The sequence below is a fragment of the Suricata suricatta genome, chromosome 3, assembly GCF_006229205.1.
Source record: "Suricata suricatta isolate VVHF042 chromosome 3, meerkat_22Aug2017_6uvM2_HiC, whole genome shotgun sequence".
NCBI classification, from domain to species: Eukaryota; Metazoa; Chordata; class Mammalia; order Carnivora; family Herpestidae; genus Suricata; species Suricata suricatta.
Genome location: NC_043702.1, coordinates 121,097,567 through 121,120,156, shown reverse-complemented (window position 1 = coordinate 121,120,156; position 22,590 = coordinate 121,097,567). Strand labels below are relative to the sequence as shown.

General features: G+C 36.4%; 1 protein-coding gene across 16 annotated transcripts in view; it reads right to left on the bottom strand.

Moving 5' to 3' along the window:
- Window positions 1–22,590, bottom strand: part of PRRC2C (proline rich coiled-coil 2C) — a 95,219-nt gene that overhangs the window by 54,655 nt on the left and 17,974 nt on the right. For 12 of the 16 annotated variants that reach the window (XM_029935016.1, XM_029935028.1, XM_029935018.1 and 9 more), the window contains exons 2-11: window positions 17,190–17,350; window positions 15,594–15,771; window positions 13,750–13,859; window positions 12,335–12,460; window positions 10,446–10,669; window positions 6,665–6,747; window positions 5,887–6,020; window positions 5,719–5,806; window positions 4,075–4,219; window positions 2,259–2,312 (exon numbers count right to left, since the gene is read on the bottom strand). In XM_029935016.1, coding sequence (XP_029790876.1) covers window positions 2,259–2,312; window positions 4,075–4,219; window positions 5,719–5,806; window positions 5,887–6,020; window positions 6,665–6,747; window positions 10,446–10,669; window positions 12,335–12,460; window positions 13,750–13,859; window positions 15,594–15,771; window positions 17,190–17,301 — 1,254 coding nt within the window. In that variant the 5' untranslated portion in view covers window positions 17,302–17,350. The remainder of the gene's footprint in view (window positions 1–2,258; window positions 2,313–4,074; window positions 4,220–5,718; window positions 5,807–5,886; window positions 6,021–6,664; window positions 6,748–10,445; window positions 10,670–12,334; window positions 12,461–13,749; window positions 13,860–15,593; window positions 15,772–17,189; window positions 17,351–22,590) is intronic. The other 4 variants (XM_029935017.1, XM_029935022.1, XM_029935030.1 and 1 more) reach the window with 2 other exon arrangements.

Genomic DNA, 22,590 nt, shown 5'->3' with positions numbered 1-22,590 from the left:
AGTACATGTTTTTGGTCAAATGAATTATTAGTATTTTATAGGACATATTTTTTCATTGTCTTAGAGATGTTTTTCAAAGTCTAATTAACAGATTTTTTTTTCTTTCGAATTCATGCCTTCTGCATCTTATCTAAGACCATACTTTTTGGTCCAAGTTTAAAGACTTTCTTCTACATTTTCTTCTAGAGGTTTTAGTTTTAGCTTGTATGTGTATAAAAATATTATAAAGAACATTTAGTGGTTCAAAGTAAAATAACTGGTAAAGATGATGGTGATGACTGTGATACGCATACCTATCAGAGAAGGGTGATCACGCAAGGCCTCAAAAGTGGTAACACCTGAGCAAAGATTTTGATCAGAAGAAGGACCTCTGGAAAACATTCCTCTAGTTAGAGGAAACAGCAAATAAAATGTATGATTTATGTGTTTCAATAAACCTTGTGTGGCCAGAACAGAGAGGAAAATAAGTAAGATCAGGAGAGTAGTCAGAGACCTTAAAGACCACTGGAAGGACATAAGCAAGGAATCACTGATCTAATACATATAGTTTTCAGAGATTAATATGTACTATACAATCTGGGATGGAGGTGGAAGGTAAGCAGGAAACAGGAGTGGAAAATAAGACCTATTAGGAACCTACTGTGATAGTTCAAATGAAATATAACAGAGTGTAGCAAGTACTCAGTGTAGGAATATATTCCAAAGATAGGGATATCATAATGTGCTGATAGAATAGGCCAGATGTAGGATAAAAAAGACAATTTGTCTTTGTTTTTGTTTTATTTTTCTAATGTTTTATTTATTTTTGAGAGAGAGAGAGAGCATGAGCAGTGGAGGGTCAGAGAGAGAGGGAGACACAGAATCTGAAGCATGCTTCAGGCTCTGAACTAGCTGTCAGCACAGAGCCCGATGTGGGGCTTGATTGAACCCACGAACTGCGAGATCATGACCTGAGCTGAAGGCAGACACTCAACTGACTAAGCCACCCAGGTGCCCCAAAGAAAGATGGGTAAATGGTAAGGCCATTACATAAGATAGGAAGCCCAGAGAAGAAGCAGGCTGCACATGTGTGTATATGGGGAGTGGGAGGGTAGGAGGTATTGACATGGTTTGGATATATCTATCAGAAATCCAAACAGAGACAATGAATTGATCACTAAATATGTATTTTTGAAGTTAGGGTAGAGCTAAGGGCTATAGACACATGTATCTGAGTACTACCAGGAAACAGAGGAGATTCCCCAGGAAAAGGATATAGTTAGAGAAAAGAATAAGAACACACCCCTTAACCCTCCAACACCCAAAGGTACTAAAAGCCCAAAAGAAACACGAATTGCAAAAAGAGAACAAAATAGTGTGATTTCTCAAAAGTTAAAAAAAAAAGTCTTTTAAGAAGAATGGAGAAGTTAACTTTGTCAAGGGCTATTAAGTAAAATGAAGACAAGAGGAGCGGATTTGGCAAGATGGAAATATTACTGACCTTTATAACAGTAGTTTAGTAGGTACAGTAACAGATGAAAAAGCTTAACTGTGATGGACTAATGAGAGAGAAATTAAAGATATCAAGTTTAAATAGCTAAAACAATTTTGCCGTCAAAGAAAACAGAGAAATAGGGTAGAAACTACAGGAGGATGGAAAGCAGTGAGAGTCAAAGGAAGGTTCATTTTTGTAATTTTAAATATGGAAGATAATATTACCGATAAGTGATACAAGATGAAATCAAGGGAACAAGTAGAAGGGCTGTGCTTAGTAGTCAGAACAGGAAGAAATCAGAACAGGAAGGACAATGAAAAAGGCAGAATGGTTGCTTCTCATTTTCTTAGTGAAATTAGTAGCATGCTTATTTAGTTGAGAATAAAGAGCAGAGGAAAAAAGAGGAAGATACGTCAGAGCTGACATGGTACAATCTGTAATTGTCTCATAAAATTTATAAATAAGAAAAATACACTGAAAACTTACCAATAAAATAAGTAAAATCAAGTAATACATACAAACCATTAAAAAGCATTTAAGAGGGGCCCCTGGATGGCTTAGTCGGTTAAGCATTCAATTTTGGCTCAGGTCATGATCTTAGTTCGTGGGCTCGAGCCCTGGGTCAAGTTCTGTGCTGACAGCTCAGAGCCTGGAGCCTGTTTCAGATTCTGTGTCTTCCTCTCTCTCTCTCTCTGCCCCTCTCCCATTCATGCTCTTTCTCTCTTCTGTCTCAAAAATACATAAGCTATTTAAAAAAAAATTTTTTTAAGCATTTAAGATTTACCTGCTGTGCAAGCAATTTTGGAGGTGGTGGCAGGTGTGAAGATGGTCCACGTTCCTATTTAAAGATAAGAACAATTACAAAGTAATCAGATAAAGGAGATCTACTGAAAATATTTCTGAACATACTCAATGTTTTTGAGTAGGACTATAAGACTGCAAAAAGTAAGCCATTTTCATCCTTTTCTCTTTTTCAATAAAAACACATCATTCACTGCAAAATAACTTTACATTCTAGAAAATCACTCTATCATTTAATATGATTAGCATCTCAAGTGAACTTTGCAGAAAGTAGAATTTTAGTGTATAAATTCTGAAATTCTACTACATGTGACATGGCTATGTAGTATGCCTCTAATTTTAAAACTTTATTTATGTTAGCCCTATTTTTTTTCCTGAATTTTATTCCTAATGGCAAACTAAATGTATCAGATTTACCTAAAGAAAAGAAACATCTAAAACATATTGGAACTAGATAGGATATGCAGATTATTCACTTGCTAATATATACATCAGTATCACAAACACACACAAAAGATCAAGACATCATGATATCGTATATGATATTCCTCTATTCATTCAATTATCACTACCCATGTTAAGCCAGTAAGTTAAAAAAAAATCACATAAAACATATATTTTATAAGAAAAAAAACCTCGAAAATTCCTTTTTCAGATTTCACAAATTTATTCCCTAATGGCTAAGGACTGCCTTAAGAATAAAATTCAGTGGGGAGGGTCTAAATGTGTAAGGGGCATTAAGGAAGATATCTCTTAGGATGAGCACAGGGCGTTATACACAGGGGATGAATCACTGGAACCTACTCCTGAAATCACTGTTGCACCATACGCTAACTTGGATACAAATTAAAATTTTAAAAGAATAAAATTCAAACTTCCTTGTATAACATATACTTCACAACTGTTAAACTGCTCTCGTACTCCTCTCCTATAATAAACCACTGTGGACTTCTAGAATATGCTAAGCTTCCTCCTGTTTTTCTACTCCGAACAAGTTCCCATTGCTTGAAATGTCTCTCTTCTCTGTTTACTGGCTAATTCATACTTCAAGTACCACGTCTTCTGCAAAACCTTTTCCAGAGAATTCTCTAAGAACTCATTAGGAACACTGTCACACTACTTATCACACTATTCTGCAACTGACATTTGATGTCTTTTCTTTTTTGTTTTAGAGACTGTAAACTACCTACATATACCTCCTTGAAGGGACCAGTTCCTCCACAGGTTGTGTATGAATTCAACAAATACATGCTGAGTACACTATGAATAAAGTGACTCTCTGGATGACAGGCCTTTTTTATTCCCAGCTTACAATGCAGTTTTTGCTACATCTTGAAGTAGGATCAAGTGTACATCTGTTTACCCACATATTTCCTTTCTTTAACAACATTCTTCAAAATGACACACTTAATAGAATTTTCTACTCCTTGTGTGTTATATACCTACTCTGTGTACTATGTCACACGAATACTGACTAGGGTTTACAAAGCATTCAGTAAAGCATAGGGCACTTAGCAATGTTAGTTTGGAAAAACAGTTTATTCCTCCACTTTGATAGGGCCAAGCTGTTATGAGTATTTTTTTAAAAAGGTGAAACTTTAATTTCTACTTGATATTTTTAGCCACTATATTGACCATTCCTGTTAATGTGCAAAAAAAAAAATTTTTTTTATGGTTTAGATCTAAACTATTCAAGACAGAATATAGTTTCCTTTTCCTAATTCTTCTTCCAACTTCATGATTACAAGAGTAACTCAACCAAAGTACATGCAGTGACCAGGATCTTGGGTCCAACAAACCTGGTTAAAGGAGGGTCCCTTCCCATAGGGACCTTTTGATACTGACGGCTGGGCAGGTATCTGAGAAGATGATTTAGTGTTGCAAGCTTCATCTGCTTCTTTTCGGTTTTCAGTGTTTTCAGAGGCTTTTGAACCTTGCTCCTCACTGAGGAATCAAAATCCAGGTGAAATAAAAAAGTTAAGTAGACAGACTACACCATAAATAAAAGCATTTTGTCTATATAAAAAAGATTGTTTCCAATGGTTTTAGTGTGGGACACGGGGAATATACCAAAAAATGAGATCGTTTTGTGACCTGGTGGTGCTAACTCATTCAGTCAGTAAATATATACCATATATCCATAATGTGTTACAAAATGGGTTTGGCCAGTTTATCACCATAAGGTATAAATAGTGCAGTATAGTAGTTGTCATATATGGACAAACAACATGAGATACAACCTGGCAAAGTAATTATACTCCCACCATTTTCTATCACCCCCACCCAAAAATCTCATCTAAATCAAACCAAGGGACGCCTGGGTGGCTGAGTCGGTTGAACATCTGACTTCGGCTCAGGTCATGATCTCACAGTCCATAGGTTTGAGCCCCGCGTTGGGCTCTGTGCTGACAGCTCAGAGCCTGGAGCCTGCTTCAGATTCTGTGTCTCCCTCTCTCTCTGCCCCTCTCCCGCTCACTCTCTGTCTCTCTCTCTCTCTCTCTCAAAATAAAGACTTAAAAAAAATTTTTTTTTAAATCCAACCAAATAGGGGCACCTGGGTGGCTCAGTTGGTTGAGCGTCCAACTTCGGCTCACATCATGATCTCACAGTTTGTGAGCTCGAGCCTCATGTCCGGCCCTGTGCTGACACCTCAGAGCCTGGAGCCTGCTTCAGAGTATATGTCTCTGTGTATCCCTCCCTCCCTCCCTCCATCTCTCTCTCAAAAATAAACATTTTTAAAAGAATAAATGTAACCAAGTAATATAATTAATACCTGTATTCTAATTTATTCCGATTTAGAGAGATAAGTCAAACTATGGTATTTTTAAAAATCACTAGTCCCAGGCAGCTCATAATTGATCATGCAAAAGCAGCATATTATAATGCCATGGCTAAAAAAAACTATACCAACATGTGCATGCAAGCTTCTTATATTTTAGGAGCCCGGTTTTTATGTTATATAACCCATATATTTCTAACTGTGATGCCCCTATATTAGAGAAGAGATTAAAAGCTCTCATTGTCTAAACTTAAATGCTGCTTTAAAAAAGAAAAAAGAAATCAAAGACTTGATCAAAGCAGCTGTAGTAACCCAAGTCATTTTTCTCTAATTTTAGAAATATGAATCAGTTTGAGCAAGTAGCAAGTTGGAAATGGTCCCTAATACTGCCTTTCAAAATATATCTGATTAGATGGTCAGAATCTAAACATCTTCTTTTTTTATAAATATGTATTTTATGTAGAAACAAACTTTAATTCCTTCATTAGCTGTGCTTTAAAAAAAAAAAAAAAGGCATGTTAATCACCTTCCCACTCAGTATGTTCTTAGAATGTAGAAAATTTATACAAAAAGAACAAATGCCTGTTAAGGAAGTCTCTGCTTAAATGGATGTTTTAGCAATGAATTCATACTGTTACTTGCAGAAGGCATCACAACAGCTTACCTGCTGTTTTCTTTAGGACTACTACTTCCTTGCTCATCATCATCGCTGAAATTCAGCTGTTCTGTATAATCTACTTCCATCTGAGCACCTATTATATTAAAGAAAACTCAGATTGACTGTTTAATAACATCTAAAATCTTAAAATGCTTAATTTATTTTGCCTCTTACCTGCCCAACCTTCATCAGCTTCAGCATCTAGGTTATCAAATTTATCAAGCTCCTTTAGTTCTGATGCACTAAGGATGGAGGGCCGTTCAGGCTCAGAGGCCCATGAAGGAGGCGGGCCTCTTCCTCGAAGGCCTCTAGTGAACAAAAGGTGATGAGGGCAAGGGATACAAAGTTTTAATGATTTTAAAGTAGGTAAATATGAAAAGATTGGAATTTAGTTCATTTCAATTCAAAATTAATGTTTTCTACACCATGATATACAAAATATTTTGCACTTGGCCTGTGTATGAAGAAATTCTAATATTAATACACAAATTTAGGACAATATTTGATATAATTCTTTTCCAAGTATTTATATCAGAAAGTGGGTTTTCTTAATCACCAAAAATATTTAAAGTAAAACAAATATGTTAAAGAACAGTACAGCTAAGACTCATTCTAACATCAAAATGAAGAATTTTAAGAGAAATCATCATTAAGGAAAATGCTCAGGTCTTACAGTCAAGCCAAAAAAAAGAAAAAGAAAATGGGAAGTCATTAAAGGAATAAACAACTGTCACATCTTTGTGATGATTTCCAGTTTTCAGAATCTCATGACAATCTAAAGTGTTACAAGAATAAAGAATTTTGGTTCTATCTTACAAAAATGAGTGAATTATTTCTTCATGGAAATTGTACTCTGAGTCAAAATAATGAATCAATTATCACAAACCACTCAAACTCCAGAAAACCTTAATGAGCATATGTGTCTTGGCAACTTTGATCATTTAAGTCTTACTTGTTCGTTTCAGATAAAGAAGGTGGAAACCTCATAGGCCCATGAAGAGGAGGATATGCCATCCGCGGATACTGCTGAAACATCTGAATGAAGGAAACAAAACTGATAAATTTTGTAACCAAGTTACATGTATATATAAAGAAAAGGCCACTTTACCTAAACCACAGATTATATATTTATAGAAGGAAAGTTTCAAATAAACTATACTGTGAAGACTCAGTTTTATCAGCTGGTATATCAATTACCATTCACCCTCACAACAGCCGTTTGTAAGACTGCTGCCTCCAAGACTTTACAAACAAGGTAATAACTAGGACACATCCTATGAAGAACTTGTTATTCCATTAACAAAATTACATAAACAACTATATATTGACATGAAAAACCTAAAAAGAAAACATGCACGCACCCCAGAGAACTGCAAAGCTTTAACAAAGTTGAAATATCTGAAAGGAAATATCGTGAAACTTCACTGTAATGCAAGAATAGATAATTGAAGGCAGATTTATTGGTAAAGAGAAACTCAGTTCAGATAAAAGCATGGTCCACAATCCAAGGGAGTGAGGAAAGAAGGGGGTAGGGAGCTACTTGGGAGATTTTCTATGCATAGGATATAGGTGGACTCTGATTCAAGTTACTATACAGATAGTTATCTCCAACTGAGGCCGAAAGATGATGCTCTCTATGGGAACTTGGATATGAAAACTAAGTTTAGAAAAAGCTATAAGCTAGATTATGAAGGCACATCATAAGGGACTTATGTCCTATGAGTTGAAAGAGATGAGAAGATGACAAGAGGTGCTTATAACCAAGTCAAAATATTTTATAATAAAGAAGAGAAAAAGAAAGAGATAAAGAGATAGGCAGGCAGGCAGACTGTATTACCTTAAAGAGAATAGCTTCTCTTTAAAAAAAATGCTAGGTGAAATAATGTGCTTGAAAAAAGGCTATGTTTACATAATTATGTTGTTTAAAGAAGAAATTTCTAAGTTGGGTTAAAGCAAATTTAATTACGTTAAGCACAGCAGCTGAAGCTCAAATGGAAAGCTCTTTGTCTGGGGGACACTCTGGAGGATTTTCAGTTACATCATCCTGTACTGAAGTTAGCAAAAACACTGCTGGAGGCAAATGCTCACACAAAAGTTTTTTTAGATACCTCTTCTACTAATCTGTCAGGCATAGAGATTAATTTCATGCGGTTGTTTTATGTTTAAAATTTAGGAACTAATTGTATAAACAATCTGAAATTCTCAATATAATGTTTTTCTTTAATGTTTATCTATTTATTTTTCAGAGAGTATGTGCACACATACAAACAAGGAGGGGCAGAGAGTGAGAGAGAACGAGACAGACGGAACCCAAAGCAGGCTCCAGGCTCCTCGTTGTCAGCACGGAGCCCGATGCTGGGTTCAAACTCACAAACTGCGAGATAATGACCAGAGCTGAAGTTGGACACTTAACCAACTGAGCCACCCAAGCACCTCTATAGTTATGGTTTTGAAAACATTTTTGTTTATGTTAATTAGTGAAAGACACTATTCAAAGAAAATGGTTAATGAAACTGGGAACAAAGCCCACTTGCTCTCCCCTTTTACTTTCCCTTCTCTCATTCCACCCCAATGTCTGAAAATCCATGTCTTTGGAAGCAAAAATTTTCAAGCTGTTCAGAGACAAGTAGCTAGGTGTAAGTAATTTTTCAAGGCCAGATTAGCATAGGAGGATGATTTTTATCATGGTCTCAAATTAAAAACAAATTTAACAAGTAATTGTATTTAGTCATTTATTTCCCTCCTCTATCCTAGAATGATTAAATAACACAAAGAAATAGAAAATATGAAATATGGATATTCATCACCTGAATACTTAGGAATTAAATCATAATAAAATAAATATACAGGTGCATGGGTGGCTCAGTCAGTTAAGTGTCTGACTTCGGCTCAGGTTATGATCTTGCAGTTTGTGAGTTCAAACCCCACACTGGGCTCTGTGCTGACAGCTCAGAGCCTGGAGCCTGCTTCAGATTTTGTGTCTCCACCTCTCTCTGCCCCTCCCCTGCTAGCACTCTCAAAAATAAAACATTAAAAATACAATAAAAATGTATATAAATTAAAAAAGAATAATAAATATAAGAACCAGCCTATTATTATCTTTGAGATTAACGGTCCCCTGAAAAATGTTCATTTATTTACTTGGACACACGTAACTTACCTTATCATTTCACATAAGGCTGAGAACAAACAAATGTATAAGGGCATCTAATCCAAATATTAATTTATAGGAATATATGGATCAGAAGTATATATTAAGTAAAACTACAAAAAACTTAATCAGCAAAATCCAGACTCTGAAAACTCCAAAGGATAACAAATAAATAGTAACAAATAAGCTCCAAAATTTCTTTTAATAAGACATAGAAAACTAGAAGTAACCAAAGATAACAAGATTCCTAACAAAAATATCAGCCAATTTCAAAGAACAGATGTTATCCAGATCATAATTATAAGGCAATCAGGGAAATTGGAACACTGACCCAATATTTTTAAAAACTTTTTTTAGGTGTGATAATGCATTGTAGATTTTCCTCCTAGTCTTAATGTTTTAAAATCCAACCCAAAATACAAATACATGAGATGAAGCATCTGGGATCTGCCTCAGTAATCTGAGGTGGTGGGAAATAGGTAAAATAAGATTGACCACAAAGTGATAAATACTGAAGATGGACGGTAGGTATGGAATAAGGGGAGGTTTACTGTAGTATTTGTTTTTAGTATGATCAAAATATTTTACAATAAAAGGCTAAAAATATAAAGGTATGTTTACCAATAAAAACTTAGAACAAACCCCATAGTTTGATCAGTCCTATGAACCTCTTCTCAGAAATGTTTTTAAGTATTATCTAAAATACAGAGCACTAAAAAATAAATAAGTAAATAAATAAATGAGTAAAATGCAGAGTACTAGGAAAGAAAACAATTATGTTAAAATTTTGTTACTACAATACTTAAAAAACAAATGTGAGATATATTTGATGTGCTTCATTAAATAACAAGTGAGTCTACCCATGGGTCTAAACACTATTTTTTTTAAAGTTGATTTATTTATTTTGAGTGGAGAGGGGAAGGGGCAGAGAGAGAGGGAGAAGAGAATCCCAAACAGGCTCCACACCATCATGACAGCGCTGGATGCGGGGCTTGATATCCCGATCTCCGTTAACCAGGGGATCATGACTTGAGCCGAAACCAGATGTTTAACTGACTGAGCCACCCAAGTACTCTTACTAATTACTCTGAAGTACTGCTGAATATAATTATTTTGCTATATCCAAAACAATATGTGACATGAAAATAACTATGATCCCTATTAATGATAAAAACTAGGGTACTCCTGATACTTCTGTGATCTGCTTCCTGCATTTCTAATCAAGGAAAATGCTAAGTTTTAGTTAATGCAATATTAACTAATGTTAATGCGAAACTTTTCCCCATTTCACTTCTCTCCTTGGAACCCAGATCAAAAGCCTCTTACTGGGGTGCCTGGGTGGCTTAGTTGGTTGAGTGTCCAACTTCGGCTCAGGTCATGATCTCACTCACGGTTTGTGGGTTTGAGCCCTGCATCAGGCTCTGTGCTACCAGATCAGAGCCTGGAGCCTGTCTTCGGATTCTGTATCTCCCTCTCTCTCTGACCCTCCCCTGCTAACACTTTCTCTCTTTCTCAAAAATAAAAAAATAAAATAAAATAAAAGGCGTCTTATTTAACGACTTGCTTCTTCAGCAATACTTACATAGGGAGGCATCATAGCCCTGTACTGGGAAGACAGAGCAGGCTGCTGTCCATTCAGTTTAGCCTGTGGAGGACCACAAGCTATCCTCTTTTCCACCACTTTGAGGATGTCACTTTGTTCTGATGTCCCAGCTGTGCTTTCATCCTGGCCGGAGGGCTTTTCATCTGGGTCAGATGTTAAAGGTGACCCAGCAGATTTCCCGCCATCTCTCCAACAAGCAACATCTGGTATGGAGACAGATAAGAAATTCCATTAGAACAAGGAAACAAACACCACCTTAGAATTCAGGGCTGAAATTAAAAGAAAAAAAAAGGAGTAAGAAAAAAAGGGGAATAAGAAAAATCCTGAAAATGGAACACAGTGAAATCAAAATAGGCATTTCTAAATTTAATAAAGTAACACACACTAAAGGAGCAGTGAAAATCAAATCTGGCCCTAATGCTTTCCGGGTGTTTAGGTAATCAAGAACAGTGGCTTCCAAAGCAGAACAGATGTACCTCAGAGGGCGCCATCAAAAGCAAACGCTGGGGATGGGGAAGAAAATATTAGAACTTCTCTATCAAGCTTCACAGATAGGTCATATAGAGATTAAAGTCACTGTTGGATCTGAGGTGTCCTGAGGGAAGAGGGCTGGGAGGTCTACTATGGCTAGTTACATGTGCCCAACAAGCAAACTGAGTGCCTACAGTGTTTGGTGGGTAGCCCTCCAAGATGCTCCAAATGCATTTCTATCTCCTACTATTCACACCCTGTTTAGGCTCCTCTGACAGTGTACTAGGACTGGTCTGTGACAACTACAGAATAAAGCAAAGGTAATGTGTCTCTTATGAGATTAAGTTATAAAAAACTGGGCTTCCATCCTGGGTAGGAATAGTCACATCTGCCTTCACTTTATGCAGGAAAGCAACGCTGTGAGCAGCCCACATACAAAAGAGAGCTTGGGCCAGTAGCCTCGTCCAGTCAGCATCAGATGATAGCCTCGCTGCAACTTTCCCGAGACCGGTCCTGAGCTAGAACTCCTAGCTAAGCAGCTCCCAGATTCCTAGCCCTCACATACTGTGTGAAGTAAGTCCAGTTCAGTTTCTTGTTTCAAGCTGCCAGATTATCCAGGAACAGATAACTGGTGAAAATCAACTGAACAAGAAAACAGTAAAGCTTACATACCTATTTTTAATGTAAATGCATAAATTACATAACAGCAAATAAAATTAAAAATAATTTACCCAGACCAGACATGAAATGAGCCATTAAGAAATATAAACTGTATCAAGTTTGATAACTGTATCAGAAACACAGATTCATAACCATCACTACAAAGAGAAACCTCCCCATACATCCAGGATTCTTGGAGATTTTTGGTAATGATAATAGGAAACTAATACAATTCATTTAAAAATCTCTCAAGGACTTTATATTTCTATTTTTGGTTTTTGCTTTATAATGTACAGAATACAACTATTTCTCATTCTCCAAATTTATTTGGTTCTCTGGTTTGAGCTCAGAAAGCAAAAGATCCTTGAATGTTAATAGAGTAGCAAATAAATGGATACAATTTACAAATAAATATTTGCATATTGGGAAAGTTGGCTCACAATTTTTACTATTGTAAAAATAACCATTACTAATGTGCAAAGAACTCACCCAGACATCTTGTTAAAATGCAGATCTTTTTATTTAGTGGGTTGGGTAAGAGGCCCAAGATGTACATTTCCAGACTTAAGTTCTACCAATGTTGTACATGTGAAAACCTTACCGGAATGAGAGCAGTTACTGTCTTTCAAAATAGGCAATTCACACATAACAATAATACTGGGCAAGAGATAAGATCATAAAACAAAACACAAATATAATCTCATTCACCATTTTTATTGAAAAGCAAGTACTCTTACTTGGGGGACGTAAACTGGGCCCAGGTCCATAGTTGTCCTCATTTGCTTCTTTTTCTTTTTTTTCCTGGTCCCCAGCTGCCTGCAGGCTGGGAAACTCTTGCTGAAAATGACTATTCACCTGGATTCCTACAGATTTTTTTAAAACATTAAATGTAACTCTCATACTCAAAATAATGAAAAAACCCTCCCAGGATAGAGGTCTCTGCTTTTCTCTTATAAATTATTCCACTTTGCAATGGTGACTGCTTATATCCATAAAACTTTACAATTTATTTAGAATTAGAATCCCTTGGAAAGTTAATGAACAGCCACGAGGAGATAAAAACCTAAGAAAAGATCCTGCCAGACACTATTTAGAAGGACTCGTTAAAAACAATGAGGCAAGTGAGGTCCTGTTTCTCTTTCATTAGGAATCCTTACATTTTCAAAAAGTCAAATTCCTATGCTAGTAACTCTAAGAATCAGATCAAATAATACTACTGAAATAGAATACATAAATAAGCCCTGCCAGTATTCACTGTGAGGCTAAAATGCCTTCACTGAGATACTGGTTGCAGCCTTCCTTGTCAACCCTTCACCCATCCATCTACCTGTCGGCCTGCATGCCCATCTATACAGTTCTATATACAGTAAATTTAAAAATCTGGTTGTATTAGTTTGAGGGCCTGGATAGGTTTTTCATGCAATTTTTTATAGATGTTTCCTGTTGTGCAAATGGGAAATTTACATTTTGCTGGGGAGTCCATCATTCCTAAAGGGGTGGCGGGGAGTATTATTGCTACTGTGCTCTTCTCTACCATGGAATCAGGAACAGCAGGTTTGAAACAAGTGGTTGGTGGTTGGGGTGCCTGGGTGGCTCAGTTGGTTGAGCGTCCATCCAACTTCAGCTCAGGTCATGATCTTACCACTCATGGGTTTAAGCCCCATGTCAGGCTCTGAGCCTGAAGCCTGCTTTGGATTCTGTGTCTCCCCCTCTCTCTGCCCCTCCCATGCTCATGCTCTGTCTCTGTTTCTCAATAATAAATAAATGTTAAAATAAAAAATTTTTTAAATGAAATAGAAGAGGTTATAGGGCACACATGGTGATGAATATGGTTTATAGCAATCTACACAATGTCTGGTTCCTTTGATGCCTTAACAAGCTGGAAGGTTCTAGGGTAAAGATAAAACAATGTGGAACAGAGGGTATCTTAAAGACTGACATTTCAATCGCTCATTGGCTCATACATGGGTTTTGGCACTGAAATTTAACTGCCCCAAGAGTTGAAAAAAAGACCCTTTTTAGGGGCCAGAGCATATCCTTCAACAATGTTCTCCGCCCCTGCCAAAATATAATAACCCATCCCTTATATCTCCTGCATGGCTGTTCAGTAACTATCACACCTAGCCAGTTTCCCCAGCTAATGTCCACTTACCATCTCCTTGCCCACCTTGCTTGTTACTGGCCCAAGATTTGGGAGCAGGTGCTACTTCTGGGGGAGCTGCAACCCCAGGTTTTGGCTGTGCTGGTGGAACTTCTGGTGTTCTTAAAAAAAAAAAAAAAAAAAAAGAATCCATTATTTCAGACATTATATGTTCAAATAAAATAAATATCATATTTAAGGTAAATTTGTGTACAGACTCTTTTGGCTACATATTTACTCATAGATGCATTTCCCACAATGCTCTTCCTCTGCAATATTCCTTTAAATCAAGTATAGCTATTTGCATCCCCTTCCATTTCTTTTTTTTAATAACCCAAGAAGAAGATAGCCTGTTTTTCATTTTGTAAAAAAAGGAAACACTCATTATTGAGCATAGTTACCAAAAGTTTGTTTTGAAAAAGTAACATTTATATATAATTAGAAATAACATTAGAAGCATACATACTATCTGGACTGATGGACTTGGCCAGGGCTAAGTCTACATGAACTCTCCATCTGGCAGTCAACAGGTTCACCACTATATTTATTACTCTTACTGAAAGAGGTAAACAGCAACCTGCCTCACACATCCCCTTGAGTAAAAGGTGTTTTTAAAGAATCTAAAATTTTATTCAATCTTTATAATGAGTTAATGCTTGAAAATGAAAAAAGACAGTAGTTAAGAAATGTGAGATGCAATGTATTTCTGGCATACTCAGACCTGTAACTGACTTGCTACTACAAAATAATCCTACAACTAAGAAACAGAGAATGATGTCTTCGACAAGCTTTATCCAAGTCAAATTTACTAAAGTTCCCCAACTAGGAGTACAAAAATTTGATAATACATACAGACAAAAACCATCAAGTACCCAATTGCTTGTAATATTTTTCTAAATTACCACTACTTCACTTTGTCATTTTATAAACTAACAGCCCTGCATAATCCCTAAAACACAGAATGCTAAATATGCGTCGAATGAATAAGGTCGGTATTAATTCTACCGTAGCCCTCCTGCTAATTCTTTATTCATTCAAATATTACCTGAGCACTTAAAAATGTGCATCAGGTATAGTTTCAGTGAACCAGGCCGACTGAAATTCTTAGCATCATGGAAATTATTTAACAGAATCAACTTCTAATTGTATCAGAAAGAGAATGCCAGATACGGTGGGGGTTTGAAGGAGTCTTGATATGGTATGTAGGAAAAGTTGTGATTAGCAGTTCTGTCACCTGTTGTACATGGAAATACTGCCACTCAACCTTCTCACAAAAACAAATTCATCATGGACGCCTGGGTGGCTGAGTGGGTTCAGCATCCGACCCTTGATCTCAGCTCAGATCATCATCTCATGGTGATAGAGCCCTGCACTGGGCTCACAGCTTGCAGCCTGCTTGGGATTCTCTCTCCCCCTCTTTCCCTGCCTCTCCCTTGCTTGTGCGGGCGCGCGCATGCACGCGCGCGCGCACACACACACACACACACACACTCACTCTTTCTCTCAAAATAAATAAACTTTAAAACTCTTCAAAATAAATGAAAACTTTCTTTTAAAAAAATTCATCGAAAGTTGACTACGTAAAAGATTTTGTATGGCATGAGATATCTAATACATGTAACACAATGTCTAGCACATAGAATGAACTCAAACAGAAGCTCTCTACAGGGTGCCTGGCCGGCTGAGTCAGTGGAGCATGTGACTCTTGATCTCAGGCTTTAGGGTCTGAGACCCACATTAGGTATGGAGATCACTTAGAAATAAAATCTTGAAAAAAAGAAAAAAGAAAAAGGAAATAAAGGAAAATTCCCTAAAGAAAGGGGAACAGTTTCATTCTTTAGTTGACTTCAACTCACTTTTCTTCTTCATGCTGCTCTTGTTTTGATGCCCATCCTGTGCCATCTTTTGGTACAATGTTCACATTAGGGTCATTGCCTTTGTTTTCTGCTTTGAGACTTGGGAGGTTAGCCGGTGGAGGCATACGCCGTGAAATACCAACTTTTCCGAGACTCTGTAATCCATGTCGAGCTGCAACTAAAGATCAATAACATCAACTTTCTTAGAACATCTATTTTGTTGCTCAATTTATTCTTAAACCTGCATTAAAAAACAATAGGAATTAATGGATCATGAACTATTTTTTCCTAATATTTTAAAATAAGAATTTTAGGGGGGAGGGGGGAGGGGGGAAGAGAGGTGGTGGTGATGGTGGAGGGCACTTAAGGGGAAGAGCACTGGGTGTTGTATGGAAACCAATTTGACAATAAAATATTATGGAAAAAAAATAAAATAAGAATTTTATTCATTCATTCATTCTCATTCTCATTAACATAGCACTTACTTAGTCTTGGCTTCAGGAGTAGAATCCAATGATTCATGCCTTATATGTAACACCCACTGCTCATCCCCAAAGTGCCCCCCTGAATGCCCATCACCCATTTTCCCCACGCCCATCAATCCTGAGTTTGTTCTATTTGAGTCACTTATGGTTTGGCTCAGTTGGTTAAGCATAGCATCTGCATTCAGCTCAGGTCATGATCTCATATTATGAATTCAGGCCCTTTATCAGACTATCTGCTCTTAGCCCAGAGCTTGCTTTGAATCTTCTGCACCCTCTCCCACTTGCACTCTGTCTCTCTCAAAATAGTAAACTTTAAAAACAAAACAAAACTTTAAAAAAAGAGTCTCTTATGGTTTGCCTCTCTGTTTATATCTTCTTTTACCTTCCCTTCCCCTATGATCCATCTGTTAAGATCCTCAAAGTCCGCATATGAGTGAAATCATGTGATATCTAGTCTTTCTATGACTTTAAGAATTTTAAAACTAAGTCACACACCAGCAACATAATCCACTGTAGAAATTACATTAAACTATCAAATCTCTGAAAAGAGGATCTATATAGTCTAACAACCCAATGTAGTATGAAAAGGAAAACATGGGTGAAAACGGGTTTTGTAACCTTTGGGGGAAATTTATTTTAAACCCAAAATTTAGTACATATTTAGAATATGCTAACTTCACGTTCATAATGAATTATGCTAATGTACCATATATGGTCTGGTTTTCACCTTTCACTGTAAATACTGGGTTCAAGGTATCAAGAAACAAATAAAATACCCCAGGACTCTATTCCATAACTAAAAGTGGTGGTATGGTAAATACCCACTACTTCAATGCCTACCAATCTCATTGAACAAGTTTCCCATTTGGAATCACACAGTTCTGGCTTATTGTCTGCTAACAACAAACAAGAAAATAAGAAACATTATTTTAAAATATTTATAAATTTTCAAATGTAAGACTATATAATTTATCCCCTGAAAAATGAGCAAATACACAAAAAGCCCAATATGGGTTTGTCCTAGCTCATAACAGGAATAACTCCAGAGTACTATCAAAGTAATAAACAAAACCATGAAAATCATACAAGTATGCCACTTAATTTTACTCACCTGTGGTTTTCTGAGTTTCTAAAGATTTACCCTTGTAAGTATTAAATAAACTGAGTGTTGCATACTTTTTCCCATCCTTTGCTTTTGTGCTCTGGCCTGACTTCTCCGACATTTCGGTGGAAACTCATCGAGTCCAAAACCTCCTGCCACACCCTTTCAACCTTTAAGACACACATAAAAATGAAAGGTGAGGAAAATTTTAGAATTTATTAGCTAGTTTACTTTTAAGAAACTCTCAGTAAACTCTAATGTTCCCAGAAATTCTGGAAAAAAAAAAACCCACTGAAATGAAATCAATCTTCAATAACTCATATCTAATAATTTCAGGGCACCTGGCTGGCTTGCTTTGGATTCTCTCTTTCACTCTCTCTGCCCCTCCTGCGTGTTTGCTCTCTCTCAAATTAAATAAACTTATAATAGCAATAATAATAATTTCATACACTTGTTCAATAGTGTCAAATTCTAAGAACCAACACACAACAATATCAATCTAAGTAAACCGTCCTGCATTCAGTAACACGTTGGTGGTTTATAACCATTTAACTGTATAACAGAGAATAAGAGTTTTAATCCAGAGGCTCCTGGCTAGTTCAGTTGATAGTGCATGCTACTTGATTACAGGATCATGAGTTTGAGACTGATGTTGGGTGTGGAGCCAACTAAAAAAAAAGAAGATGAAGAAGAAGAATTCTAATCCATACTGAAATGAATAGTTCAAATACACTAAATGTATGGAAACTGTCTTTCTATTTAATAAACAAATACTTTTCAATTTAATAGGCTTGAGATGACAGGCATCAGTTTATACATATGGAATGTAAATATGACAAAATCACCATCATTCCTCTATAAATTATACATCTGTTTTCAGGCAGTATGTGTCTAACAAAACTACAGTAATTTAATAACTTATGATAAAAGAACACTATTTTTTCTGCATTCTGCATAGGGTAGAACATTTCCTCATAAACCCATAAAAAGAATATTCTATTTCATGGCTACGGATTAAATGTTCAACAAATGGTGTGAACTTGTCAAAACACATCTCTGTATATAAATTATTAGAAGAAAATAGTAATTTTATGAACACTCATATACAAATAAAAAGAATTTCATTTTTGGAGCTAATATAGTCTAATCTTATGTGTGCCTTAAAACTTAAAAACTAGTCTATTAATCAAACAGGAAAAATACACAAATTAGTTCTTATACTATTTCCCTTCCACTTAATGAAGTACACACATGTCAACCTTATGGTTTTGGTTTTTATTTAAACATCTTTTTGAGTGGTTAGGTGGAAGTAGGGCATAAGATGGCAAATTCTACCCCCAAACCTCACACCCCATCAATAGCTAAAAACATTGAAAAGTAAAGTACAGAGAATAGATATGTGTATCCATCCACACTGACAGCAGAGAGGCCAAACTCACGAACTGCAAGATCATGACCTGAGCCAAAGTCAGACGCTTAACCTGCTGGGCCACCCGGCTGCCCCAGAAAAGAACCATCTTAATCAGTGGAACAGGACATGCCATTCCCAAAGGGATGGGAATAATGTCTGTTCTCACCAGCTAGACTTAAAGCAAAAACAAAAACAACAACAAAACTCTTAAATCCCTGGGTATTGGGTAGAGCATTAATTAATAAATACCTCCTCTCAGCAGTGGTTTAAAAAAAAAAAAAAAGTACCCAAAGTAAACACTAATCTGGTCTTGCCTAAGAAATCTTAAAGCAATACTCAAAAAGAATCAAACTGTTCCCCACAGTAACCAAGTCTCAAACAAACTTAAAGACTATTTATAAAAAAGAAAAAATCCAACAACCAATAAAGTAAAACCCACACTATCACATGCAAATAAAAATTACACAAATAGGCAGGAAAATATGAACCACATTAAAGAGAAGAATCAATCAAATGAAACCAACCCATGTGACCCAGTGGATATTAAACCACTGTTAAGCCAGTTTTTGTAAATTTCAACTGGATTCCATATATTCAACAAGAAAGCTGACTATAGAGACATGAAGATATTTAAAAATCAAAATTCATAGAAATGAAAAACATACTAGCCACTCAACATCACTCATCAGGGAAACACAAATTAAAAACCACAACGAGATACCACCACCTCACACCTGTCAGAATCGCTAACAGTAACAACTCAGGCAACAACAGATGGTGACGAGCACTGCTGGTGGGAATGCAAACTGGTGCAGCCACTCTGGAATACAGTGTGGAGGGTCCTCAAAAAAAAACTAAAAACAGAATTATCCTACGACCCAGCAGTTGCACTATTAGGTATTTATCCAAGGGATACAGGTGTGCTGTTTCAAAAGGACACATGAACCCCAATGTTTATAGCAGCACTATCAACCATAGCTGAAGTATGGAAAGAGCCCAAATGTCCACTGACAGATGAATGGATAAAGAAGATGTGGTTTATATATACAATAGAGTATTACTCGGCAATCAAAAAGAATGAAATCCTGCCATTTGCAATTACATGGACAGAACTGGAGTATATTATGCTAAGCAAAATTAGAGAAAGACAAATATATGACTTCACTCATTTATATGAGGATGTTAAGATACAAAACAGAGTAACACAGGGGAAGGGAAGCAAAAATAATAAAAAAAAAAAAAACAGGGAGGGGGACAAAAACATAAGAGATTCTTAAATGTGGAAAACAAACAGAGGGTTACTGGAGGGGTTGTAGGGGGGCACCAAATAGGTAAGGAGCATTAAGGAATCTACTCCTGAAATCATTGTTGCACTACATGCTAACTAGCTTGGATGTAAATTAAAAATAAATAAATTAAACAAAATTTTTAAAAAAAGAAATGAAAAACACACTGGATGGGATTAACAGCAATTTAGGCACTTCGATTAAAAAAAAAAAAAAGCGAGCTTGAGGTCATCAGTAGAAGATACTGCGAATAAAAGAACTTCAGAAAGAACAGTACCAGTATGCCCTGAGAGGACTTCAAGCAGCCTAACCTTTATGTGACAGCAGTCACTTTAAGCAGGGGTGAGAGACAGAGAAAATAATGATCCAATGTTACAGATTTGATGAAAACTACAAACCAGATCCAAAAGACTCAACAAATCCAAGCCAAAAAAAAACCAAAAAAACAAAAAACAAAACAAAACAAAAAAACCATGAGAAAAACCACACCAAAGCACATCTTAAACTGTTCAAAACTAACAGTAAAGAGGGGAGACTGGCTGGCTCAGTTGGTAGAGTGTGCAACTCTTGTTTTCAGGGTTGAGTTTGAGCCCCATGTTGGGTGTAGATTACTTTAAAATATCTTTTTAAAATATCTGGAACAATAAAGAGAAAATCTTTTTCCCCCAAAATTTTATTTTTGAGAGAGAAAGAGAGAATATGTGTGCACAAGTGGGGGAGGGGGATAGAGAGAGCGAGAGAGGAGATAGAGAATCCCAAAGCAGGCTCCAGGCTCCAGCTCTGAGCTGTCACCACAATGCCCAAAACAGGGCTTGAACCCATGAACCATAAGATCATGACCTGATCAGAAATCAAGAGCTGAACACTTAACTGACTAAGGAGAAAATTATAAAAGCAACAAGAGAACAACAGTAGGGGCACCTGAATGGCTCAGTCGATTAAGCGTCTGACTTCAGTTCTGGTTATGATCTCATGGTTTGTGAGTTTGAGTCCTACATTGCACTCTGCTGTCAGCGCAGAGCCCACTTCTGATCTTCTGTCTCCCTCTCTCTCTGAACCTCCCCTGCTGGCACTCTCCCTCTCTCAAAAATAAATAAGTATTGGGGCACCTGGTGGCTCAACCAGTTACGCTTCTGACTTCGGCTCGGGTCATGATCTCACAGTTGCTGAGTTTGAGCCCCCCGACAGGCTCTGTGCTAACAGCTCAGACCCTGGAACCTGCTTGGATTCTGTGTCTCCCTCTCTCTCTCTGGCCCTCCCTGACCCGCACTCTGTCTCTCTCTCTCAAAAAAAAAAAAAAAAAAAAAAAAAAAAAAAAAAAAAAAAAAAAAAAAAAAAAAAAAAAAAAAAAAAAAAAAAAAAAAAAAAAAAAAAAAAAAAAAAAAAAAAAGAACAAAAAAACATTAAAAACTTAAAAAGAAATAAAAACTACAAATCATTAAAGAAAACCTAGACACATGATGCTATGCCCTTTGCATGGATCAGAAGACCCAATATGTAAGGTGTGATTCCTTGCCAATTGCTCTACAGATTCAAAGCAACCCCAAACAAAATCAAAGAAGGAATTTCAGTGGGGAAGGATGGAAGAATTTGTCAAGCTGGTTCTAAAATGCATAGAGAAATAAACAGGACCTAGAATAATCAAAAGAGCTTTATTTTTTTCTCAGTTTTTTTTTAATGTTTTAATTTTATTATTGAGACAGAAAGAGAGCATGAGTGAGTGGGGGGCTGGGCAGGCTCCAGGCTCTGAGCTGTCAACATAGAGCCTGATGCGGGACTCGAACCCATGAGTGGTGAGATCATGACCTGAGCTGAAGTCGGACGCTTAATGGACTGAGCCACTCAGGTGCCCCTCAAAAGAGCTTTAAAAACAAAGTTGGAAGACCAGTGTCACTTGATTTCAAGACTTGTCAAACAGCCATGAACACAATGTTGTATTGGCTTAAGAAAAAGACTGATCAATGAAACAGCACAGAATGCAGAAATATAAATATACAAAGGTATCTGATTTTTTTTTTTTACAAATGCAAAGAAAATCCAGTGAATAAGGACAATCTTCTCAACAAATGGTGCTAAAGCAATTAGGTATACATTAAAAAAAAAAAAAATTCTGATCCATCCCTCCTACCATATACAAACAACTCAAAATAGACCATAGCAAGGGTACAAACATGAAGTTAAAAGTTAGAAGATGTGTATGTTCTGGAGATATAATGTACAGCATTACTGTTATAATCAAAATACTGTATTATATAGAAAGTTGGTAAGAGAGAATTTAAATGTTCTCACTACACAAAAAAATAAGTATGTGATGTGAAGAGTCTGTCAACTAATGTTACAGAAATAATCATTCAGCAGTATATAAATGCATGAAATCACATCAACATGTACACCTCAAACTTACATGTTATATGTTAACTATCTCAATTTAAAAAAAGGAGCATAGAAAAATGTAAAAACAAAATTATAAAACATCTAGAGAAAACAAAGAGAAAATCTTTGCAACCCTGGGTTAAAGAATTATTTGACAGCACACTAGAATCTGCTCTCAGGGGTTTTTGTGGTGATTGAAAGGATAGGTAAATATGATCATTTCAGACAATAACATATGCTATGAATGAAACCAAACAGGATATGAGAAAGTAAGAAAGAGTGGAACTACTTTAGTTGATCGCCAAAGGCCTCTCTGAGGAAAAGACTTCTGATTTGGATC